This window comes from Muntiacus reevesi, chromosome X (assembly GCF_963930625.1).
Source record: "Muntiacus reevesi chromosome X, mMunRee1.1, whole genome shotgun sequence".
Lineage (NCBI taxonomy): Eukaryota > Metazoa > Chordata > Mammalia > Artiodactyla > Cervidae > Muntiacus > Muntiacus reevesi.
The window spans coordinates 49,486,048-49,513,064 of NC_089271.1; the positions used below are offsets into that span (position 1 = coordinate 49,486,048).

Sequence of the window (27,017 nt, forward strand, 5' to 3'; positions counted from 1 at the left end):
TTAAGTCTGAAGTTGGCAATAAGCAGTTCATGATGTGAGCCACGGTCAGTTACCGGTCTTACTTTTGCTGACTGTGTGGAGCTTCTCCACCTTTGGCTGCAAAGAATATAATCAATCTGATTTTGGTATTGACCATCTGGTGATGTCCATGTGTAGAGCCTCTCTTGTTTTTTTGGAAGAGGGTGTTTGCTATGACCAGTGCGTTCTCTTAGCAAAACTCTATTATCCTTTGTCCTGCTTCATTCTGTACTAGATTTGCCTGTTACTCCAGGTATTTCTTGACTTCCTACTTTTGCATTCCAGTCCCCTATAATGAAAAGGACATCTTTTTTGGGTTTTAGTTCTAGAAGGTCTTATAGGTCTTCATAGAATGGTTCAGCTTCTTCAGTATTCCTAGTTGGGTTATAGACTTGAATTACTGTAATACTGAATGGCTTCCCTTGGAAACAAACAGAGATCATTCGCTTGTTTTTGAGATTGCATCCAAGTACTGCATTTCAGACTCTTTTGTTGACTATGATGGCTACTTCATTTCTCCTAAGGGATTCTTGCTCACAGTAGTATATAATGGTCATCTGAGTTAAATTCAGCCGTTCCAGTCCATTGTAGTTTGCTGATCCCTAAAATGTCCCTTGGCATTTCCTGTTTGACTGCTTCCAATTTGCCTTGATTCATGGACCTAAAATTCCAGGTTCCTATGCAATATTGCTCTTTAGAACATTGGACTTTACTTCCATCCCCAGTCACATCCACAACTGGGTGTTGTTTTTGCTTTGGCTCCGTCTCTTCATCCTTTCTGCAGTCATTTCTCCAGTGATCTCCAATAGCGTATTGGGCACCTACTGACCTGGAAAGTTCGTCTTTCAGTATCCTATCTTTTTGCCTTTTCATACTGTTCATGGGGTTCTCAAGGTGAGAATACTGAAGTGGTTTGCCATTCTCTTCTCCAGTGGAGCACATTTTGTCAGAACTCTCCACCATGACCCGTCTGTCTTGGGTGGCCGTGCACAACATGGCTAATAGTTTTATTGAGTTAGAGAAGGCTGTGGGCCATGTGATCAGATTGGTTAGTTTTCTGTAATTGTGGTTTTCAGTCTGTCTGCCCTCTGATGGAGAAGGATAAGAGGCTTATGGAAGCTTCCTGATCAGAGAGACTGACTGAGGGGGAAGCTGGATGTTGTTCTGATGGGGCGCGGCCATGCTCAGTAAATATTTAATCCAATTTTCTGTTGATGGGGGGGCTGTGTTCCCTCCCTGTTAATTGACCTGAGGCCAAACTATGATGGAGGTAATGAAGATAATGGTGACCTCCTTCAAAAGGTCCCATGCATGCACTGCTACACTCAGTGCCCCCAATCCTGCAGCAGGTCACTGCTGACCCACGCTTCTGCCGGAGACTCCTGGACACTCACAGGCAAGTCTGGGTCAGTCTCTTTTGGGGTCACTGCTCCTTTCTCTTGGGTCCTGGTGTGCACAAGGTTTTCTTTGTGCCCTCCAAGAGTCTATTTCCCCAGTCCTGTGTAAGTTTTGGTGGCTCTATGATGCGGTTAATGGTGACCTCCTCCAAGAGGGCTTATGCAATACCCAGGTCTACTGCACCCAGAGCTCCTGTCCCTGTAGAAGTCCACTGCTGACCCATACTTCCTCAGGAGACACTCAAACACAGTTCTATCTCAGTCTCTGCAGGGTCTCTGGGTCCTGGTGGGCACAAGGTGTGTTTGAGCACTCTGAGGGTCTCTGGTGTGCATGGGGTTTGCTTCTAAACACGATTTTGCCCCTCCTACCTTTTTGCTCAGGCTTTTCTGCCCTTGGACATGGGATATTTCCTCACAGCCACTCCAGGACCACACAGTCACTGCTCCAGCGCTGTGCAGCCCTGTTAGCATATCTGTAGTCGAATGCTCTACCACTAAGCTATACGCCCCATGGTAGCATATCTGAACTGTATATTTGTAAAATTATTCTGGAAATTGTGTTTCTTATTAACATTTCCTACTTTACTACTGTTTTATCTGTTTTGTAGCTGATCTCTATGGAATCGTTATAATTTTCAGCTCCAGTTTCTTAATCAGTGAAATAATGCATGTTTCAGTCTTCAATCAGGTGATTTTAATTCTAGCCATAGCATGTTTAAGACCCATAAAGATAGTTACTGAAGATATCAGTGCCTTTCAGATGTTTACTTTATCCCTTGTTATTTAGTATATTTTGTAATCAGTTTCTAAGGCATTCTAAAGAATAAATCTTACAGTTAGGGAGCTGACATTAAGGACCTGCTATGTATCAAGCAGTGTCGTTTCATTTAATCTTCATTGTAACTTCATCTATAAAGAAGTTAATTCCATTAAATAAAATGTTTGAGTAAAAATTGATCATTAAAGTTATGTCTTTCCCTGGAGAGAGATTGTGGCTTCCTGGTTATTAGACCATTTATATAAAAATTCTATTTAGCACAATAATTGTATTCATGTGAAATTACTTTGCTCTAATTGAAGGGAAATTGGTCTAAACAGTGCATATTTTTGCTGAACATTGTAAAAAGAAGGTTCCCAAAAGGCACATATTGCTTAGTGTAGCTTCATAATGTTGAAACTGGTAAATTTAAGGACATTAGTCATTTGGATTGATTTACAGCCACATTATTTAGCCTTTGCCCTTTTGTAATGTAAGTTAGTTGGAAATAGAGAACTTTGAAGGGATGGGAATCTTTCAGGTTGATCCCATTCTCCAGGAGGGAACCATCCTACAAAATAGGAGCACCACTGACGTATTTGATTTTGGAGGTTGATGAAAAGATCTGAGAGGCTAGTTATCTGTAGATTACTGTTTTATAAGGTATTTAAGGAAAAGGTCAGCTGTTGTTTTTGAGGGAATGAAAGAAGTGAAAGTGTTAGTCGCTCAATTATGTCAGGCTCTTTTGAGACCCCATGCACTGCAGTCTACCAGGCTCCTCCGTCCATGGAATTTTCCAGGCATGAACACTGAAGTCGGTTGCCATTCTCTTCTCCAGGGGATCTTCCTGACCCAGAGATCGAACCCAAGTCTCCTGCTTTGCAGGCTGATTCTTGACCATCTGAGCCAGTAGGAAATGCACTTAGAAAGTTCATCATACTATGTTTGTTATGTTTTCAGTTTTTATGTGTTCAACCAGTTTTAAAATACAGTTTTAACAATTTGAACTTAATATTATTCATTTTAGTATATTGAATTTTAGTATAAAACTTCCAGTACTTACACCACAAGTTCCCTATTCTTGATTCTTAACTTCGCTAAGTTTGAAGAATGGCTTTGTATAATTTTTCAAAGTTACTTGGATATAGTTTTTAATTCTTTGACTCTCTGAAACTAACCCATGAAATATAACACATGAAATAGTACTTGGCTGAATAAAAAATAGAGTTAACGGCTTTTCTTTACATCTACAAGATATTTTGTTCTGCTAACTTCTAGTTAATGCTGCACAAGAGAAGCCTAAAGTTAGTCAAATTTTCGCTTTCTTTTTCCTCCTTAGTGCTTATAGGTGGCATTTGGTGTGTGTCTTTTATATGTCTTTGGTATGGATATTTTAAATCCTCATATGAAAATAACTTTTAAAAAATAACTTTTATTCTTATACTCATAAAAATACAGAAAAAATATAAAGGAAAATTGTCTGTAATCCCACCTCTGAGAAATTAAAACCTTTGAAGTTCTGCACATTTTTTTCTGTGCATATACATACACAAACACATTTTTTAGTATTTATTTGATCAGAATTGGATCATAGTAGCTTTTAAAAAGATTTCTCTTTTAAATTGAAGTATATAAGGCATATATTTGGAGAAGAAAATGGAACCCACTCCAGTATTCTTGCCTGGAGAATTCCATGGACATAGGAGCCTGGTGGGCTACAGTCCATGGGGTCACAGAGTTGGACAAAACTGAGTGACTAACACTTTCAAGGCATATATACATTGAAGTATCCTAATCTTAAATGTGCAGCTTGATGTGTTTTTGCATATGTATTCCTATGTGAAATGCATATGTATGTATGTATTTTGCATATGTATTCCTATGTGAAATGCAAATAAAGATATAGAGCACTTCCAGTTCCCCAGAAGATTCACTGACATTCATCCACATTATTGCATGTATCAGTAGTTTGTTTCATTTTTTTCTTTTTTGGTATGAATTGTTTAATTGTAGAATACACCCACAATTCAGTTATTCATTCTGTTGAAATACACTAAGATTGGTTCTAGTTTTTTTGCTCTTATAAAATAAAGGTCCTGTGAATGCCCCTGTATGTATTTTCGATAGACACACACACTCATTTCTCTTGTGTACCTAGGAGTAGGATTGCTGGGTCACAAAATAAAGGTATGTGTAGCTATACTAAATAATGCCAGACAGTTTTCCATAGTATTAATAGTTGTCCAAAGTTCATTCTCAGCAGCAGTGTTTAAAGTTCCAGTTATTCCACATCTGTATCAAAAGTATTGATTGCCCTTTAAATTTTAGCTGATCTGGTGGATGTGATGTGGTATATATCATGGTTTACCTTGCATTTCCCTGATAAGTAATGATATTGAGCATCTTTTCATGTAATTATTAGATATTCAGATATCTTCTTTTGTGAAGTGTGCCTCATCAAGTCATTTTTTAAAAAATTGTTTGTCATTTTCTTTAGTCTGCTTTAATCTCAACCAATTCTTCAGGCTTTGCTTTTCTTGATAGAATTGAAAGCAGAGGCCAGGTTTTTATAGAATGCCCATCAATTTGGGTTTGATTAATGTTTCCTCATGATTAGAGTCAAAACATGCATCTTTGACAGGAATGCCATTTACATGGCATTGTATTCTACTCAGGCCACCTTATTAGGAGGCATACTGGTAATGCCAATATTGATGACATTAACTTTTATTGCTTTATTATTTTATTAATTTATTACTTTTATTACTTTATTAAGGCCTGCTAGATTTTTCCACCATAAAGTTGCATTTTTTCCTTTATAATTTATGAGTAATTTGTAAGGAGATATTTTGAGGCATGTAAATGCATTTCCTCATCAAAACTTTCACCCATTAGTTTTAGTATCTGTTCATGATATTCTAAGTTCGTCATTCCTCCTTATATTAATTAGTTGGCCTTTCTACCTCCTTTATTCACTAACTCATTCATTCAGTCATTTGTTTATGTCAGTATGGACTCACGTTGTTCAGTTGTTCATTCATGTCCAACTCTTTGTGACACCATGGATTGCAGTACACGAAGCTTCCCTGTCCTTTGTCATCTCCCTGAGCTTGCTCAAACTCATATCCATTGAGATGGTGATGCCATCCAACCATCTCATTCTCTGTCACCCTCTTCTCCTCATGCCTTCAGTCTTTACCAGCATCAGCGATTTTTCCATTGAGTCAACTCTTCGCATCGGGTGGCCAAGGTATTGGAGACTCAACTTGAGCATCAGTCCTTCCAACGAATATTCAGGGTTGATTTCCTTTAGGATTGACTGGATTGATCTCCTTGCTATCCAAGGGACTCTCAAGAGTCTTCTCTAACACCGCAGTTCAAAAGCACCAATTCTTTGGCACTCAGCCTTCTTTGTGCTCCAACTCTCATATCCATACACAACTACTGGAAAAACTGTAACTTTAACTATATGGACTTTTGTTGGCAAGTAATGTCTCTACTTTTTAATACACTATCTAGGATTGCTGTAGCTTTTCTTCCAAGGAACAAGCATCTTTTACTTTCATGGCTGTAGTCACCATCTGCAGTGATTTTGGAGCCCAAGAAATTAAAGTCTGTCACTGTTTCCATTGTTTCCCTATCTATTTGCCATGCCGGATGCCATGATCTTAGTTTTCTGAGTATTGAGTTTTAAGTCAGCTTTTTCCACTCTCCTCTTTTTACCTTCATCAAGAGGCTCTTTAGTTCCTCTTTGCTTTCTGCCATAAGGGTGGTATCATCATCTGAGGTTATTGATATTTCTCTTGGCAATCTTGATTCCAGCTTGTGCTTCATCCAGCCTGACATTTTGCATGATGTACTTTGCATATAAGTAAAATTAGCAGGGTGACAATATACAGCCTTGATGTACTCCTTTCCCAATTTTGAACCAGTCCATTGTTCCATGTTCAGCTCTAACTGTTGCTTCTTGATCTGCATACAGGTTTCTCAGGATGCAGGTAAGGTGGTTTGGTATTCCTATATTTTGTAGAATTTTCCACAGTTTCTTGTGATCCACACAGTTGAAGGCTTTAGCATAGTCAGTGAAGCATTTGTAGATGTTTTTTCTGGAATTCTGTTAGTTTTTCTATATCCAACGGATGTTGGCAATTTGATCTCTGGTTCCTCTGCCTTTTCTAAATCCAGCTTGTACATCTGGAAGTTCTCAGCTCATGTACTACTGATGCCTAGCTTGCAGGATTTTGAGCATAATCTTGCTAGCATGTGAAATGAGTGTAATTGTGTGGTAGTTTGAGCATTCTTTGGGATTGAAATGAAAACTGACCTTTTTCAGTCCTGTGGCCACTGCTAAGTTTTCCAAATTTTCTGGCGTATTGAGTGCAACACTTTTACAGCATCGTCTTTTAGGATTTGAAATAGCTTAGCTGGAGTTCCATCACTTTCACTAGCTTTGTTCATTGTGATGCTTCGTAAGGCCCACTTGACTTTGCATTCCAGGATGTCTGGCTCTAGGTGAGTGATCACATCATCGTGCTTATCTGGGTCATTAAGATCTTATTTTTTGTATAATTTTTTTGTGTATTCTTGCCACCGCTTCTTAATCCCTTCTGCTTCTGTAGGTCCATACATATCTGTTCTTTAATGTGCCCATCTTGACATAACGTGTTCCCTTGGTATCTCTAACTTTCTTGAAGAGATCTCTGGTTTTTCCCATTCTATTGTTTTCCTCTATTTATTTGCCTTGTTCACTTAGGAAGGCTTATGTGTCTCTTTTGCTATTCTTTGGAACTCTGCATTCAAATGGGTATATCTTTCCTTTTTTCCTTTGACTTTTGCTTCTCTTCTCAGCTATTTTAAGGCCTCCTGAGACAACCATTTTGCCTTTTGCATTTCTTTTTTGGGGGATAGTTTTGATCACCACCTCCTGTACAGTGTTAAAAACCTCCATATGTAGTTCTTCAGGCAGTCTATCCGATCTAATCCCGTGCATCTATTTGTCACTTCCACTGTATAATTGTAAGGGATTTGATTTAGGTCGTATCTGAATGGCCTAGTGGTTTTCTCTACTCTCTTCAAGTTATGTCTGAATTTTTCAATAAAGAGTTCATGATCTGAGCCAAAGTCAGCTCCCGGCCTTCTTTTGTTGACTGTATAGAGCTGTTCTGTCTTCATCTGCAAAGAATATAATGAAGAAGTTCTCGAACTGTTGCAAAAGTTATAGGCCCCATAACACATTTCCCACCTGGGCATCCAGCAAAAGGACTGAGAATCCCCAGGGAATTTGACTTTTGAAAGGCCAGTGGCATTTCATTACAGAACTTCCACAGGACAGGGGAAACAGAGACTCTTGGAGGACACAAGCAAAACCTTGTGCACACTAAGACCCAAGAGAAAGGAACAGTGACCCCACAAGAGACTGAGCCAGACTTGCCTATGAGTGTTTGGGAGTCTCCAGCAGAGGCGTGCGTTTATAGTGGGTTGCCTTGGGGTCAGGCACACTGACTGCAGCAATCCTGGGAGGGGCAGCATACTGGCATAAGTTCTTTTAGTGCAGGTCGCCATTATACCTACCCAGTTTGGCCTGGGCAAACTACAGGGAGGGAACACAGCACCATCCATCGGCAGAAAATCAGATTAAAGATTTACCAAGTATGACCTTGCCCACCAGAGCAAGACCCGTTTTTCCCTACAGCCAGTCCCTCCCATTAGGAAGCTTCCACAAGCCTCTTATCCTCATCCATCAGAGGGAAGACAGAATGAAAACCATAATCACAGAAAACTAATCAAACTAATCACATGAACCACAACCTTGTCTAACTCAATTAAACTTAAGAGCCATGTCGTGTAAGACCACCCAGGATGGATGGGTCACGGTGGAGAGTTCTGACAAAATGTGGCCCACTGGAGAAGGGAATGGCAAACAACTTCAGCATTCTTGCCTTGAGAATCCCATGAACAGTATGAAAAGGCAAAAAGATATGACACTGAAAGATGAACTCCCCATGTCAGTAGATGTCCAGTGTGCTACTGGAGAAGAGTGGAGAAATAGCTCCAGAAGGAATGAAGAGACTGAGCCAAAGTGGAAACAAGACCCAGGTGTGGATGCGTCTGGTGGTGAAAGTAAAATCTGATGCTGTAATGAACAGCATTGCATAGGAGCCTGGAATGTTAGGTCCATGAATCAAGGTAAATTGGAAGTGGTCAAATAGAAGATGGCAAGAGTGAACATCGACATTTTAGGAATCAGTGAACTAAAATGGATGGGAGAATTTAATTCAGATGACGATTACATCTACTACTGTGGTCCCAAATCCCTTAGAAGATATGAAGTAGTCCTCTCAGTCAGCAAAAGAGTCCAAAATGCAGTTCAGTTCAGTTCAGTCGCTCAGTCGTGTCCGATTCTGCAACCCCATGGACTGCAGCACAGCAGGCCTCCCTGTCCGTCACCAACTCCACGAGTTTACTCAAACTCATGTCCATTGAGTTGGTGATGCCATCCAACCATCTCATCTGTTGTCCCGTTCTCCTCCCGCCTTCAGTCTTTCCCAGCATCAGGGTCTTTTCCAATGAGTCAGTTCTTCGCATATGGTGGCCAAAGTATTGGAGTTTCAGCTTCAACACCAGTTCTTCCGGTGAACACCCAGGACTGAGCTCCTTTAGGAGGGACTGGTTGGATCTCCTTGCAGTCCAAGGGACTCTCAAGAGTCTTCTCCAACACCACAGTTCAAAAGCATCAATTCTTCAGCGCTCAGCTTTCTTTATAGTTCAACTCTCACATCCATATATGACTACTGGAAAAACCATAGCTTTGACTAGACGGACCTTTGTTGGCAGTCTCTGCTTTTTAATATGCTATCTAGGTCAGTTCTTTCTCCATTTCTCCATGGGTCTTTGATTCCTTTTAGTGAGGAAGGTAATTTAAGGATCAAATCTGGATGTTGGGTGTGTTTGATGCTTCTTAGGAGTCATAGCTTCTAGGATTCCCATTGCACAGATTTAAATGCATGTGCGCACACGCAGATGTGTGTGTGTGTGTGTGTGTGTGTGTGTGTGTGTGTGTGTATTTCATCCTGATACCTCCAGTCCATTTTGGTTTTGACTTTGTTTTCTAGGAAAAATTTTTTTTGCCATATTTCCATAGTACACACCCAATATCTCCACTTGATTGTATAATAAGAATTTCAAATTTAATATGTCCAAACTCAAACACTTTTTTTTGCATTCCTCTCCTACCACCATCCGAAGCCTGTTCTTTCCACAGTTGTCTTCATCTCAGCAAATAGCAACTCAGTCTTTCCTGTTACTCAAGCCATATATCTGTGGTCATCTTTTATTCCTCTCTTCCTCTCATGTCTCACTTCACATCATCAGAAAGTCTTTTGTCTTTTCCTTTGAAAAATGTCTACAATCTGAGTACTTATCACCACCTCCACCATAATTACTAGCATAATGATAAGCATGCTAGTCTACTTTCTCTTTCTTGCATCATTTCATTAGACTTCTGATTGTTCTTCTTCCTTGTGCTTTTGTTCTTTTATTACCTTTTTCTCATGATAGTAAGCAGAGTAGCCCTTTTAAAAATGTGTGGATCCATCCAACATATATGAATACCAAAATTTTTCCTTTTCTGCATCCTTGCTGAGTTGGCTTTACTTTGTGGGGACTTCTCCTCCTAGAATGCCAAATGACTCAGTCTCCTTTTTATCTCTGATATTCTTTCTCACTTCTACCATTAAAATAAACAAACAAAAGACAATGTTGGTTGCTCTCTCCAAATAACTATGGGCTTCCCTGGTGGCTCAGATGTTAAAGAATTTTCCTGCATTGCAGGAGACCTGGGTTCAATCCCTGGGTCTGTAAGATCCACTGAAGAAGGGAATGGCTATCCACTCCAGTATTCTTGCCTGGAGAATTCCTTGGACTTGTAGAAAGTTTGGAGGGGCTGAGACAAGAGTAGTGCAATTTGCTGGTTGATACAGACTCTTGATAACTCAACTAGCAGCAGATACTAAGGGGGAAAATATGAAGTATGTCTCCTTTAAGTTAGCTTCTCTTTCATGAGGCGATCTCTAGGGAGGTGCTGGAGTGAAGCCTGAGTAATGTTTTCTTCAGTTCAGTGCTACCTGCCCTATAATAAATGAAATTTCTTCCAGTTTCTATTACTTTTGTTTGTTAATCACTGTGTTGATGGTATGTTTCCATCTTTTTTATTCCTGTTTGTTTAATAGCCTGAGCATTATTATGTGAGTTTATTCATGGAACTATGCTGTGTGTGGATCAGTTATTTCCTAGGGTAAATTTCATTATTGAGATTCTTGGAGTGGCTAAAAAATGGGATTAGATAAGCAATGACTTTATAGATAAAAGGTTCCATAAAAATATGGAAATGGGTATCATGTACATTCCTCACCTAATAATTTTCTTTAATTAAATAAACAAAATGTCACTGTTAAATAGGTATATACATCATACAAATAGGTTTGAGCTACTTTATATCTTTAATTGGGCCTGAATTTGAATTCTTGCTCCTTGAATTATTTATTGTATGATTTTAGGTAAGTTATTTATTTTAGCTTAGGTTCTTTTCATCTTTCAAAGGAAGTTTTAAAATGCCTATCTTGCATTTGCAACTTTGAAATGTGTAAAAAATAAAATGGATTGATGGATATACATGTGATAATGCAAATATAGTTGAATATTGTTTACTGTGGGTGGTGGGTGTATGGGTTTTCACTGAACAATTATCGGGTTTTCTGTATGTTGGAAATTTTTCATAATGTTAGAAAAAATGCCTATTTTGCAGGCTGTTTAGGACTAAATGTGAAAAGTGCCTAGCATGTAATAAATGCTCAATACATAATGGGTGTTTAAAAGTACTTTGTGGGAGAGACATGTTTTATAGTGTCAATCGTAACAAGGCAGTTTATGAAATGTTTTAAAGTAATAGTACAATAAGGCATATTATAAAATGTTTCAAATAACTTTAAATAATTTTTAAAATAAAAACGTTTCCCAGTTTTACTGCTCTCCTTCATTCCAGAATAACTGAATAAGAATCTCTAGAATGTGCTTGAGCTTGGATTTTCTTTTCTTCTGTTTTATTTTTTCTCCTTTTTCCTTCCCTCTGCCTTTTCTTCTCTTAAGATTATAAAGTGCAGTCAGGGATAAGAACCGTTGATGGGAGGAGGGCAAATAATAGTGAAGTAAGTCTTATAAAAGAGAGAGAAGGGTTAAGAACTAACAGTAAAGCTTCTGTGGTATGCACAAAAGGTCTCTGCTCTTCAGTATTCTTTGAAGTCATTTGTCTATTCATTCATTTTCTTTCTTTTAATTTTTGTGTCCATCAGTTGTAGTCTCAGTTTCCTTATTGGTAAAACAAAAATAATAGCACCTACGCTTAGAGTTGTCATTCGGGTTGAATTTAGTTAAATAATAAATATAAAGTGCTTCCCTGGTGCCTCAGATGGTAAAGAATCTGCCTGCAATATGGGAGACCAGGGTTCGATCCCTGGGTTGGGAAGATTTCCTGGAGAAAGGAACGGCTATTCTTGACTGGAGAATTCCATGGACAGCGGAGCCTGGCAGGCCTCAGTCCATAGGGTTGCAGAGAGTCGGACATGACTGAGTGACTTTCACTTTAGTACTTAATAAATACTCAATAAATAGTGATTGTTTTGTTGCTATAATAACAATAAAAACAGTCAAAATGGGAACATTATAATAGTGAAAGATTTTTGAGCAGCTATTCTTATTTCAAGTGTTGGTTAGGCATTGGGGATACTTTGATAAATCTTACAGACACAGTCTCTTCCCACAGTATCATAGGAAATAAAGATCGAGATACAAGTTCAAGAGAACATTTTATTTATTTTAATATTTACTTATTTTGCTGCATGGTGTCTTAGTTGCGGCAGGTGGAGTTTTCGTTGCATCATGCAGGATCTTTCATTGCAGTGCACAGACTCTCTAGTTGTGGCTCATTGACTCAGTGGTTGCAGCATGGGGGTTTAGTTGCTTCTTGGCATGTGGGATCTTAGTTCCCTGACCAGGGATTGAACCTGAATCCTCTGCATTGCGAAGCATATTCTTAACCACTGGACCACTAGGGAAGTCCCAAGAGAGCATTTTAAATGCTATGGTAAACAGGAGAGAATGGTGTGGCCCATGGAATTCAGACCTAGATTTGCTTCTCATTTTGGCCTTGTCCTCATTCTACAAGTGATAAGAGGTACTTTAGTTTTATTGAAATTTGCCAGCTAGTTATCAAGGACTCAGATATCCAGATATCAAGGTCTCATTAGGAAAAGGGATTCATATCTGTCTTTAATTTGGATTTGAAGGTAAGGACTGGGGAGGAGTGAGTAGAATATACCGTTTCCTACTTTCCCCTTCCCCCATCTAACCTGGTCAATTCATACTGAAGTTTTTTTTCCCCTGGATAAATTAGATTGGCTTATGATTAGAGATTAGATGCTTAATTCTTTAATATAATCACTGTTTAAACATTTCAAAGTATTTGAAAGCAAATACTTTGGCAAAGAGATTTCCTTTTTTTTGTGTACACAACATTAACAATATCTTCTTGTATCCAGCTTCAACAAATGTTCGTATTAAAGAAACTTAAAAAAATTATGGGGAGTCCTAGCAAGGTGGAATAGTGACATGGTATCCTCATGCTTAAATCTGGAGGTAACATAAACAAAATGTAGTTTCTATGACAACAATCTGGAATTATATTTTATAGCCACTTAATAATTATTATTAACAGAATTATTTTGGTCCTCAGAATCAAAGCTAATAGTTTATTCATCTGCTTTTTTAATTGCCAGCTTCATATCAAGTTCTGTCATAATATTTCTGGGAGTTAAAAATTAATATTTGCAAATAGATGCCTGGCCATTTTTGTAGATGTTTTTCAAATTTAGTGAAATGTTCCATTTTTACTTTTATCTAAAACAACTATAATGTTGTGCACTGAAATAATGGGGACCAGCCCTGAGATTACCAGATTTCAGGGTTGATAAATATTTATAAAGTTCTTATTACCAAAGCAAGATGAATATAGTTAAACTTGCTTAACACGAAGTGTGTATTCTTCCAGATCATTTTATAAGCTTATGCATACATGCAATTTTAATGTAACCATAATGTATATAAATCTTTTTCCACTTATAACATCTTATATGTTTTAGCACATTTTAAAGGGTTGCATAATACCCTTTAGTATGGATGTACCATTATTTATTTTTGTTGTTGTTCAGTTGCCCAGTTGTGTCCAACTCTTTGGAACCCCATGGACTGCAGCATGCTAGGCTTCCATGTCCTTCACTATCTCCCAGAGCTTGCTCAAACTCATGTCCATTGATTTGATGATGCCATCCAACCATCTCGTCCTCTGTCATCTCCTTCTCCTCTTGCCTTCAATCTTTCCCAGCATCAGCGTCTTTTCTAATGAATCAGCTCTTTGCATCAGGTGGCCATATATCAGAGCTTTACCTTCAACATCAGCCCTTCCAATGAATATTCAGAGTTGATTTCCTTTAAGATTGACTGCTGTGATCTCTTTGCTGTCTAAGGGACTCTCACATCTCCAGCACCACAGTTCAAAAGCATCAGTTCTTCAGTACTCAGTCTTCTTTATGGTCCAGCTCTCACATCCATACATGACTACTGGAAAAACCATAGCTTTAACTATATGGACCTGTGTTGGCAAACGAATGTCTCTGCTTTTTAATACACTGTCTATATTTGTCGTAGCTTGTCTTCCAAGGAGCAGGCGTCTTTTAATTTCATGTATGCAGTAACCATCTGCTGTGATTTTTGGAGCTCAAGAGAATAAACTATGTCACTGTTTCCATTGCTTCCCCATCTACTTTCCATGAAGTGATGGAACTGGATACCATGATCCTAGCTTTTTGAATGCTGGGTTTTAAGCCAGCTTTTTCCACTCTCCAGACATCTTTATCAAGAGGCTCTTTAGTTCCTCTTTGCTTTCTGCCATAAGGGTGGTATCATCATCTGAGGTTATTGATATTTCTCCTGGCAGTCTTGATTCCAGCTTGTGCTTCATCCAGCCTGGCGTTTCGCATGATGTACTCTGCATATAAGTAAAATAGCAGGGTGACAATATACAGTCTTGATATATTCCTTTCTCAATTTTGAACCAGTCCATTGTTCCATGTTCAGTTCTAACTGTTGCTTCTTGATCTGCATACGGGTTTCTCAGGATGCAGGTGAGGTGGTCTGGTATTCCTTTTTTTTAAAATTTTTTTAATTTTTTTTTATTCGTTGGAGGCTAATTACTTCACAGCATTTCAGTGGGTTTTGTCATACATTGACATGAATCAGCCATAGAGTTACACGTATTCCCCATCCCGATCCCCCCTCCCTCCTCCCTCTCCACCCAACTCCTCTGGGTCCTCCCAGTGCACCAGGCCTGAGCACTTGTCTCATGCATCCCACCTGGGCTGGTGATCTGTTTCACCATAGATAATATACATGCTGTTCTTTCAAAACATCCCACCCTTGCCTTCTCCCACAGAGTCCAAAAGTCTGTTCTGTACATCTGTGTCTCTTTTTCTGTTTTGCATATAGGGTTATCGTTACCATCTTTCTAAATTCCATATATATGTGTTAGTATGCTGTAATGTTCTTTATCTCTCTGGCTTATTTCACTCTGTATAATGCGCTCCAGTTTCATCCATCTCATTAGAACTGATTCAAATGAATTCTTTTTAACGGCTGAGTAATATTCCATGGTGTATATGTAACACAGCTTCCTTATCCATTCATCTGCTGATGGGCATTTAGGTTGCTTCCATGTCCTGGCTATTATAAACAGTGCTGCAATGAACATTGGGGTGCATGTGTCTCTTTCAGATCTGGTTTCCTCAGTGTGTATACCCAGAAGTGGTATTGCTGGGTCATATGGCAGTTCTAATTCCAGTTTTTTAAGAAATCTCCACACTGTTTTCCATAGTGGCTGTACTAGTTTGCATTCCCACCAACAGTGTAAGAGGGTTCCCTTTTCTCCACACCCTCTCCAGCATTTATTGCTTCTAGACTTTTGGATAGCAGCCATCCTGACTGGCGTGTAATGGTACCTCATTGTGGTTTTGATTTGCATTTCTCTGATAATGAGTGATATTGAACATCTTTTCATGTGTTTGTTAGCCATCTGTATGTCTTCTTTGGAGAAATGTCTGTTTAGTTCTTTGGCCCATTTTTTGATTGGGTCATTTATTTTTCTGGAATTGAGCTGCAGGAGTTGCTTGTATATTTTTGAGATTAATCCTTTGTCTGTTTCTTCATTTGCAATTATTTTCTCCCAATCTGAGGGCTGTCTTTTCACCTTACTTATAGTTTCCTTTGTAGTGCAGAAGCTTTTACGTTTCATTAGGTCCCATTTGTTTAGTTTTGCTTTTATTTCCAATAATCTGGGAGGTGGGTCATAGAGGACCTTGCTGAGATTTTATGTCGGAGAGTGTTTTGCCTATGTTCTCCTCTAGGAGTTTTATAGTTTCTGGTCTTACATTTAGATCTTTAATCCATTTTGAGTTTATTTTTGTGTATGGCGTTAGAAAGTATTCGAGTTTCATTCTTTTACAAGTGGTTGACCAGTTTTCCCAGCACCACTTGTTAAAGAGGTTGTCTTTTTTCCATTGTATATCCTTGCCTCCTTTGTCAAAGATAAGGTGTCCATAGGTTCGTGGATTTATCTCTGGGCTTTCTATTCTGTTCCATTGATCTATATTTCTGTCTTTGTGCCAGTACCTATATCTTGTAGAATTTTCCAGTTTCTTGTGATCCACACAGTCGAAGGCTTTAGCATAGTCAGTGAAGCAGATGTAGATGTTTTTCTGGAATTCTCTTAGGTTTTCTATGATCCAACGGATGTTGGCAATTTGATCTCTGGTTCCTCTGCCTTTTCTAAATCCAGCTTGTACATCTGGAAGTTCTCAGCTCATGTACTACTGATGCCTAGCTTGCAGGATTTTGAGCATAATCTTGCTAGCATGTGAAATGAGTATAATTGTGTGGTAGTGTGAACATTCTTTGGCATTGCCTTTCTTTGGTATTGGAATGAAAGTGGACCTTTTTCAGTCCTGTGGCCACTGCTGAGTTTTCCAAATTTTCTGGCATATTGAGTGCAACACTTTTACAGCATCGTCTTTTAGAATTTGAAATAGCTCAGCTAGAATTCCATTACCGCCACTATCTTTGTTGGCAGTGATGCTTCCTAAGGCCCACTTGACTTCACACTCCAGGATGTCTGGTTCTAGGTGAGTGGTCACACCACTGTGGTTATCCTCATTTATCTGTCATCCATTATTTATTTAATGGAGCAGGTAAAATAAACATATGTCTATTTTTTTTCTCTTTCTTCTTTTTTGCTATTTGTAATTATATTCCATGTTGTGAAGAACATCCCTATAGCTAAATCTTTGTATGAACTCTTGATTATTTCCTGATTTTACTATAATTTACTCAGACAAAAGGACCAGGCTAGTATAAAACTTTTGAATATCTTACAAGCTTAAAATCACTGTATGACAAACATTTGATTATCATTTGGCAGTGCCTAGCAGTATATGACCAAAATTTTTACATGTTGCAGATTCTAATGTTAAGGTTAGAATTAGAATTATTTACAACTGTTTTGCTTCTGTGTTTCCATAAACTCTGTGGAAAAATATGGAATTATATAAAATGGGATGCTTTTATATCTTCCTTTTTCCCCCAAAAAAAACTCAGATTAATAGGATGTATTGTATGATATTGTCAAATTTACAGTTTATCGGATTCAGCCTTCTCAGTGAGTACCTACATGACAATATATTGCTATAAGCCTCACCTAAATATTTTTATTAAAAAATAAAATATTGTATATTGGGTTAAAATCGGTGTTTCTTTGAGTAGTAGCTAACTTTTGTGCATTTGAAGCAGTTCTACTTTTCTATTGTGATATAATTCTTTGTTGTCAGATGAAAGTGAAAGAAGAAACTTGAACTTTGTTAATTTAATTTTGTATCTTGGTTTACAGAACACATCTTAAAATCAGTAGAAGAATTAACAAGATGGAATACATTTTTTTCCAGTCAGCACATTTGATATTCTCTTGTGCTTATATTCAGTTATGGCATTTCTTTAAGTTTGGTCCTTTTATAGGAAGAGTATTTATCAATAGGGTTTACCTGGTGGCTCACATTGTAAATAATCTGCCTGCAGTACAGGAGACTCAGGTTCAGTCCCTGAGTCAGGAAGATCCCCTGAAGAAGGAAATGGCTACTCGCTCCAGTATTCTTGCATAGAGAATTCCATGGACACAGGAGCCTGGCCAGCTGTCGTCCTTGGGGTTGCAAAGAGTCAGACACAACTGAGTGACTCACATACAGTTTTGATTATTTCCTTGGGTTAAATTTCTAGAAATGAAATTGCTAGACATTTTAAAAACTTGGATAATTTAATTGTTGAATTACCCTTCAGAAAGGTCTAACCAGTTTACAGTCCCATAAATCCCAGTGGTTTATGAAAATGCCTATTTTTCTGTATACTTAGTATTTGCTATCCTTTGAAAGCTTTTAATTATACAATGTAAGTAGTAACGTAAAAGCAATAAAATGGGAAAAATCACCAAAGAATGCTATTTTCTTAACATGGTAATGATTATAATATTTGTTATAAATAATCCAGGGAGATGAAGGAATATAAGTAGAGTCACCAGATATGGACAAGCTCGACTCATTCACAGGAGCTAGAGTTTGGTGTCTCTTCAAGGGGAGAAGAACTAGAGAATGAGGCAGGGACCAGTTCATTAAGGACTTTATTTGTCATCCAAAGGGACTTAACCTTATAGAAGATGAGGTGCCATCATTAGAGAATTTGAACTAGGTAGGTAAGTGATTGATTTTGATAGATCTGTATTTTAGAGTCACTCTGCTGTCACCAGTGGCAATACATTGGATGGATTAGATAAATGTTTAAAATTATTTTCCAACAGAGTTAAAACTTGCATTTGTAATGGGCTTAAACTTTTTCCTAGAAGCCAGTATTGCAGCTGTTGGATACTAACACCTCAAAGGGATTGTTGGCAGTAGTTTAGTGAAGAGAAAAGAAGAGAGAGAGAGAGAGACCATATAACATGTTAAACATTGAATCACTGATTTACCTGTTTCTGGAGTGATAGCAACTCATTAGTAGTTTTACAATTAAGACTGGAAACCATTGAAAGATAACAAACAAAAGTATATGAAACAATGCTATGTTTTTTATGAAAAAGTCTTGGTGAATATCAATACTGCTGCATTTTGTTTTTCTTTATCTGGTAGTAACATCAATAGTAGGATTGATATAGACATTCAGTAATGTAGACATTCTACCTGGTTTGTGTGGTAACCAAAATATGAAATGTAACAGACATGTTTTCTGCAATAATAGCAAATTGCACCTTCAACTTGAAGTTTGCTGTTATAATAAGTTTTATTTCTGTGCTATTTACAGCCTGTATCCCAAGCAGTTGGAGCTGAACAACAAGCAGCTCTTCTAAAACCAGATTTAGTTCGAAGGTGAGTATCTTCAAATTAATACCATGAAAGCAATGAGGGCATGTTGAAGTTTTTGCCTTTTTTAGGTGCTTAGTCTCTTGACTACAGAAGCTTCTGTGCTCTAGTATTTGTGTGTATGTTCAGTAAAAATAGTATTCTTACTTTTTTATGTTAATAAGCATCATATGGATTGTGATATTATTGACCATTTTCTGGTTCACATTATTATAATAGTCTGGGTTTTTTTTTTTTTTTTTGGCATGTGGGATCTTTGTTCCCTGACCAGGGTTCAAATCTAGGCCCTTGTTGGCGAGAGTGCAGAGTCCGAACCACTGGACCACCAGGGAATTCTCTTCATATTCTGTTCTTAAGAAAAGATTGTAAGAATTTAAAAAAGGAAATAATGTTATTTACAGTTCCAGCTAATCTAAATAAATAATTTACAACCAGATATAATAATATATTATTATAAAAACCAGATAATTTTATGTATTGTATATATATAATTGTATTTTGATTTGGTAATAACTTTCTGACCCAGGAATCAAACTGGAGTCTCCTACATTGCAGGCAGATTGTTTACCAGCTGAGCTACCTGGGAAGCCCCTATCTTGTTCATATTGGCTTAATTCATTTGTTCTGTGTTCAAATTCACTGATGCTGATTCTTTCCTTTGTCGTATTCATTCTGCTATTGTGCAAAATGAATCGTTTATTTCTATGACTATATTCCTTTTATAATTTCCATTTGTTTCTTCCTTAATACATTCTGTTATGAAATTTTCTGACTTTTCATTTGTTCCAGGAGTATTTGTAATTGATGTTTGAAACCATTTGATAATGGCTGCTTTAAAATCCTTGTCAGGTAGTTCTGATTCATCCTGGTCTTGGCATCTCTTGATTGACTTTTCACATTCAAGTTGTGATTTTCCTGGTTTGGGGTATGACAAAGAATTTTCATTTGTATCCTGGACATTTTGGACATTATGTTAGGATATTCTGGATCCTGTTTAAATCCTCTATTTTAGCAGGCAGTCACTGTGTTTAGGTGCCAAGGTACTCATCTATCGATACTTTTGTGGACTATGGTTCTAATGCCAATTTAGTTTTCAGAGTCCCTGTAGTACTATTCTGGTCTGCTTTGGTTCATCTTATATCACTGGAGCCCACTGCTGGACCACGGGGTTGGAGAGCAGTGCCCTAGGCCCACTGCCCTAGGCTATCTCTCCAGACCACATGGTACTGGTAGAGTTCCCACCAGTGTCACCAAGGGAGGAAAAGGCTCACTTTAACTACCTTCTGTTGCTATTTGGGGCTCAGGAGACCACTGTGCTTCAGCTACCTTTGCCTTTTGGCCAAGAGTCAAGAGACGCTGAACCTGGACTGCTTTCTGTCACTGAGTGGGTAACCAGGAGATGCTTATTTTTCTTCAAGTCTTGTGAGTCCCTAGCCAGTCTGCCTTCATCTTTTCACTCTTCAGTGCCCTCCTGTGATACTCTACTGTATTATTTCCAGATTTTATAGTTATACTTAGGGGTATAATTTCTGCCATCTTTTCCAAACCCTAAACTGGTGTTTTAAGATAACTTTGTAAAGTGAATGATACAGCTGCATTGACTAAAATTATATCCCTTTTATCCTCTTAAGATGTTATGTTACTGCTATTTCTTTGTCTATTAAAGAACTAAGAGCAGTATTATTGAATCTTCCTTCTCCACTTGTAGTTATGAAAATTCTTTTTCACAGGGACATAGAAAAAAATATTAGGGGTTATTTTTATCTTTTCTTGTATATCTTTATACAGATACTTCATGAGTAGTTCTTTAGGAGAAAGGACTTAACCTAAAAATCAATATAAAAAATATCTGGTGCTTACAGACCTCATTTAAGTTTCAAATGTATTTATTGAAATATATTCAAATTTATTAAGGAAAAAGCTGAAAAATACCTTTGATACAGATCAACTGAAAGTCTGCCCTGTCATAATCATATTGACTTGAACCTGCAAAATATAGCTAGTTAGAATTAATCATGTTGAATCATTTTCACATTATTCATTCAGTTTTTTTAACCAAAATTGTGGTGTATTTTTTCTTCTTCCCTCCTCCCTCACTCCCTCCCTCCTCCTTTGTTTCTTTCTTTCTTTCTATTGAGGTAAACCTGACGTACACCCTTATGTTAGTTTCAGATGTACAATATAATGATTTACTATTTTTATATATTGTGAAATGATCACAATAAGTCTAGTTTAAACATTCACCACCATATATAGTTAATAAAAATTTTTTTCTTATGATGAGAACTTTAAAAATCTACTCTAAGAAACTTTGAAATATGCAGTACAGTATTATTAGCTATCATCGCCATGATGTACATTATATCCCCATGATTTAATTATTTTATAACTGGTATTAATAGTTTGTACATTTTGACTCCCTTCACCCATTTCACCCACTCTCTACCTTCCCTCCACTCCCTCTGGCACCCAGCAGTCTATCCTCTGTATCTTTGAGCCTGGGAAATTTTTTGCTTGGTTGTTTTTTTCTATTTTTAGATTACACAAAAAGATCATATCGTATTTGTATTTCTCTTTCTGACTTATTTCACTTAGCATAATGCCCTCAACTTCTATGTATGTTGTTACAAATGGCAAGATTTCATTCTTTTTGTTGTTGTTCAGTTACTAAGTCATATCTGACTCTGCAACCCCATGGACTGCAGCATGCCAGGCTTCCCTGTCCTTCACTATCTCCCAGAGTTTGCTCAAACTCATGTCCATTGAGTCGGTGATGCCATCCAACCATCTTATCCTGTTACCCCCTTCTCCTTCTGCTCTCTATCTTTCCTAGCATCAGGGTCTTTTCCAGTGAGTCGGGTCTTCACATCAAGTGGCCAAAGTATTGGAGCTTCAGTTTCAATATCAATCCTTCCAAGGAATATTCAGGACTGATTTCCCTTAAGATTGACTGGTTTGATTTCCTTGCTGCCCAAGGGACTCTCAAGTGTCTTCTCCAGCACCACTATTCGAAAGCATCAATTCTTTGGCACTTAGCCTTCTTTATGGTCCAACTCTCATATCCATACACGACTACTGGAAAAACCATAGCTTTGACTATATGGACCTTTGTTGGCAAATGAATGTCTCTGCTTTTTAATACATTGTCTAGGTTTGTCATAGCTTTTCTTCCAAGGAGCAAGCGTCATTTTCATGGCTGCAGTCACCATCTGCAGTGATTTTGGAGCCCCAGAAGGTAAAGTCTGTCACTGTTTCCATTGTTTCCCTATCTATTTGCCATGAAGTGATGGGACCAGATGCCATGATCTTTGTTTTTTGAATGTTGAGTATTAAGCCAGCTTTTTCCACTCTGCTCTTTCAACTTCATCAAGAGGCTCTTTAGTTCCTCTTTACTTTCTGCATATACTTTCTGGTATCATCTGCATATCTGAGGTTGTTGATATTTCTCCTGGCATTCTTGATTCCAGCTTGTACTTCATTTTGCATGATGTACTCTGCATATAAGTTAAATAAGCAGGATGACAGTATACAGCTTTGTTGTACTCCTTTCCATTTGGAACCAGTCTGTTGTTCTATGTCCAGTTCGAAGTGTTGCTTCTTGACCTACATACAGGTTTCTCAGGAGGTAGGTAATGTGGTCTGGGAGTCCCATGTCTTGAAGAATTTTCCACAGTTTGTTGTGATCCACACAGTCAAAGGCTTTGGTATAGTCAGTGTCAGGAGTAGATTTTTTTCAGGAATTCCTTTTATAGCTGATTAATATTCCTTTTCTTTATCTCATTTTCATTTCTTGTTCTGTTTCCTGCACTCTCCTGTCTTCCACACCTTATCTATCCTCTGTTGATTTTGTTACATGAACAGGTATACTATTTTGAGTTAGAATTGATTTTTAGAATTTTATTTGAATATATTAAAAAAAACCCTAAACAAACAAAATAAAATTGGTCAAGAACATCCACTGATAAAAGGTTCCACAGAGGTCCATCACTAGCAGTGTTTTTCTTTCACTCCCACTACTGTGAGATGTTTGCCTAATACATACAAAGTAATCGCAGTGTTTCATAACTTTTAAAAACAGCTTCATTGAGATTTAATTTACATACCATTAAATTTTCATCCATTTAAAGTGTACAATTCAATGGCATTTAGTATATTTGAAAAGTTTTATAATCATAACTATTTGAGAGATATTGTACTACTTATGTATTTTATTTAAACTCATTATTTATTATTTTATAATCAAGGGTTTTTCTTAGAATTTTACCATCAAAATGGAATGATTCTATCCATACAGGGATTTCAGATGTTATAAATCTGATTTGGGTTAAATATTGGACTTTGAGAATCATAGAATAATGTCTTCTCTGAGAAATTAAATTGGAATTGCTTTTGTTTTTGTTTTTTTAAATAATAGTTTGAATCATGATGTGGGACCTGTGAAGGAAAACACAAATACCCCTGATAACCCAAGTGGAAATGGCAAACAAGATCGGATCAAACAGAGAAGAGCTTCCTGTCCTCGGTCAGAGAAGGGAACTAAATTTCAGCTTACTGTTCTTCAGGTCAGTGTGTAAATATGATTTGGTTAAGAGTGCATGTTGAGGTCTGGGGAGTCAGGGAGGGGCGATGTTGCTGTGGCAGTGAGTATAGAGTATTATGAAATTCTTCAGCAGACACCCTTGAGCACAAATCTTTGTATTTGAGCTGAATATTTCCTTATGATATATTCTTGGAAGTAGAATTATTGATCAGAGTATGAAGATTTTTAAAATTTCTCAATACATATTTCTAGATTGTTGTCCAGAAAGGTTGGTCCAATTTACATTTCTGTTATCAGTGAATTTTCCTTTGCTTAAAGGTCAATTTGTTGGATTAGGAGAATTTTGAAAATGATTAGCCAGATTTAGATCTTTGCATTGCAGATAATTATAGGGACTATTGTAACTTTTTTTGTGTTTTTATAAAAGCTGTGTTCCTTTTCTTTCCTGATTTTTTTGCTGAATAATTTGAGCCTTAGATTTGTCATACAGTAGTTATTTAGACAGTATTTCACCAAGGGAAAAGCAGAATCTTTTTAGATTCTCAATATTTTAGACCATTTTTTCATATATTTTATGTGAGCTCATTGAAATATTTCCTGTACCATTTGCAAAGAGAAGGCAATGACTGACTCTTAAACTAATAAAATGTTTGTGCCCAGGTGTCAACCTCTGGAGACAACATGGTAGAGTGTCAACTGGAGACACACAATAATAAGATGGTCACCTTCAAGTTTGATGTTGATGGTGATGCACCAGAGGATATTGTGGACTATATGGTAAGTACAGAAAAGACAAATTATTTTCCCTTCAGCATTATGTGTCTTTTTCCCCTTTAATTCTCCCCTTCAATTACTCAGAGCCATATTTTCTTAGGGTACTGCTACTTTTTAAAATTCGTAAAGAGCTAAATTGGTTATGATCAAAAGTAAGTCGCTATACCCCCTCTGGTGTCAGTATATTTATGTGTAAAATATGAGGGAGTTTCATTAACAGAGGAGCTAGGTCAGTGGTTCTTAACTCTAGCTGCATGTCAAAATCAACAGAAGAGACAAAACCCACTACAATATTGTAAAGTAGTTAGCCTCCAACTAATAAAAATAAATGAAAAAAAAAAAAACAGTCCTTTGGGGAATTCCTTAGAGGTCCAGTGGTTAGGACTCGGAGCTTTCACTGCAGTTGCCCGGGTTCAGTCCCTGTTCAGGGAACTAAGATCCTGCAAACCTCATGGTGTGGCCAAAAAAACCCTAAGACAAAAACAGTTCTGTTGCCTGAGTCCCTAATTAAATTAGAATTTTGGGGGATGAGGCCTAAGCATTAATAGTTTATACAGTTATAACATCTTACATATAGGTGTTCAAGTAATGTTCATCATTTCATTTAGTTTTTGTATTTTCTTTGAATTGTTAGACTTAAGTTAGTATTCCCCTCTTTTTTTAGGGGAATGGGCTAGGGTGGTAGGAAGAGTACATAATACTTTTAATTTCTGCCAGTTTTCTTTGGATATATATTCCTGGCCAAGCAGAATTTAACATTTGAAAATGTTAATAATTTTGTGAATTCTGTTTCTTATTCAACTTAGTTTTTTTCTGAACTGTCTCAGAGCCATACTTTATCATCTTTAGAGATGTTTCATTTTGTGATTTTTGATTTAAAAGCTTTTGGGTTTGGACATCCTAGTTTTAAATGTAAACATTGCCTCAGTTATGTTATTCAAATGGCAATTAATTTATAGAATGCCAAAATTTTTTTTAAAATGCTGGCTTCTGATAGGTAAGTAGTGCCAATATGACAAATGTTGGTGATCTCAAGTAGAAAGAATAATTTAATGTGTTGTCTGGCATTTTATTGCTGCTGCTGCTGCTGCTAAGTCGCTTCAGTCATGTCCAACTCTGTGCGACCCTGTAGACGGCAGCCCACCAGGCTCCCCCGTCCCTGGGATTCTTCAGGCAAGAACACTGGAGTGGGTTGCCATTTCCTTCTCCAGTGCATGAAAATGAAAAGTGAAAGTGAAGTCACTCAGTCATGTCCGACTCTTAGCGACCCCATGGACTGCAGCCCACCAGGCTCTTCCATCCATGGGATTTTCCAGGCAAGAGTACTGGAGTGGGTTGCCATTGCCTCCTCTGATTTTATTGCTAGTCTTTCTTAATTCTGTTGTGGCAATCAGATCTAAATACCAATTAATTTTTCTTTGTGGTAGTCACCATATTATAATTTCAAAGATACTAAATATATTCTTTTGAATAGACTTACTTTTCCTTTTGGATAGGTTGAAGATAACTTTGTCCTGGAAAGTGAAAAAGAAAAATTTGTGGAAGAATTGAGGGCTATTGTAGGTCAAGCCCAGGAGATCCTTCATGTTCACTCTGCTACAGAAAGAGCTGTTGGAGTTGACTCTGTTACTGTGGAACCCAGCAGTAGCCAAGTAAGAGCAGTTGCTTAGCAAATAGATCTTCTTGAATATATATCAGGAACTTCTTTATTTATCTATTTATTTTTAATTCAGACAGGATCATCTGAACAAGTACAGATAAATTCTGCCTCCAGTCAAACCAGCAGTAAGTATATTTAACAAAATTTACCATTTGGCTTTTGAAGCAAGACATTTGGAAACTTTTAATTTACACACCTTGGGAAGGATATTAGCCAATAAAGGAATTTGATAAATTGTTAGTATAGGTTTCCCCACACTTTAAAAGGACTTTATAGCTCAGAAATGAGAAGTAAAAGAAGTGAGAAGTAAAACTCTTCTCCAAATTTCCTCTAAGTATTGGTTCTTTACCTGATTAATTTATTTCTGAGTTGTTGCATGGTATGTTACCAGAAAAGCAGTCAAAGTACTGATGACGTTTAACAGCTTTAATGTTTGAACTTAACTGGCAAGTTTTATTTTTCTCCTGATATGAGATGGACAGCGACTTTCTTAACTAAAATCACTGTGTTCTGAGTTTGCCTCATGTTTAATATCAGTAGCATTCGTTTCTTGATTTCATTCCACAAATGATATGCTTCTACCTGCTCTTATCACTAATAAATTTTTGTAAATCAGATACCAGATAAACGTCCATGGACTAAAAATGAGGTCTTTTATTTTCTCTTCTCACAACCTTTTTTCTCCATTCTTTTCAGCTCTGATCATAGGTATATTTAGAGTATCTGTGAGGGGGAGAAGAGCCATAGACAAATGAGGACCTCTGAAGGAATTATAATAGCATGAAGAAACAACAGGTGGTGTGGGAGTTATGGAATCAGATACCATTATCCTGAAAGTTAGATTGTTTTAGGATGCCAGGGTTTTCTCCTCTGTCTTCATTTTCTTGTTAGTAGGGGTTTGAGTAGATTTCTAACTGGCAAAGTAGGGTAAAGTTTAAAAGAGAATTACTTATTTGAATAAGTTAACAAAGTAGGAATACAGATGTAGGGGCTATATTACTTTGTTTTTTAAGTTGTTATAAAGTAAAATTTGCTTTTTTTCTTTTGGTGTAGAGTTATGTAAATTTTAGTCTTCTTAATAGATATGTGTAAGCATCACCATAATCAAGATACAGAACAAAGGTGTAGGTTTTATTGGAAATAATGCTTTTCATTTTTTTCCAAAAAGAAATGTCCTGCTTTTAATCGCTACTGATGCAATGTTTGTTTCTGAAGAATCCAAAATCCTTCTCTAAAGCTATCTTGCGCTTAGTTTTTTAGAGTATTTGTCAGTCGGGTTTGGGAGGTCTGGTCTTATAAGTTACTAGGCTAA

At 37.3% G+C, this 27,017-nt stretch overlaps 1 protein-coding gene across 1 annotated transcript in view; it reads left to right on the forward strand.

Moving 5' to 3' along the window:
• Nucleotides 1-27,017, forward strand: part of WNK3 (WNK lysine deficient protein kinase 3) — a 173,398-nt gene that overhangs the window by 105,703 nt on the left and 40,678 nt on the right. Inside the window, exons 11-15 of the mRNA XM_065915507.1 lie at nucleotides 18,673-18,737; nucleotides 23,146-23,293; nucleotides 23,932-24,048; nucleotides 25,542-25,697; nucleotides 25,779-25,830. Coding sequence (XP_065771579.1) covers nucleotides 18,673-18,737; nucleotides 23,146-23,293; nucleotides 23,932-24,048; nucleotides 25,542-25,697; nucleotides 25,779-25,830 — 538 coding nt within the window. The remainder of the gene's footprint in view (nucleotides 1-18,672; nucleotides 18,738-23,145; nucleotides 23,294-23,931; nucleotides 24,049-25,541; nucleotides 25,698-25,778; nucleotides 25,831-27,017) is intronic.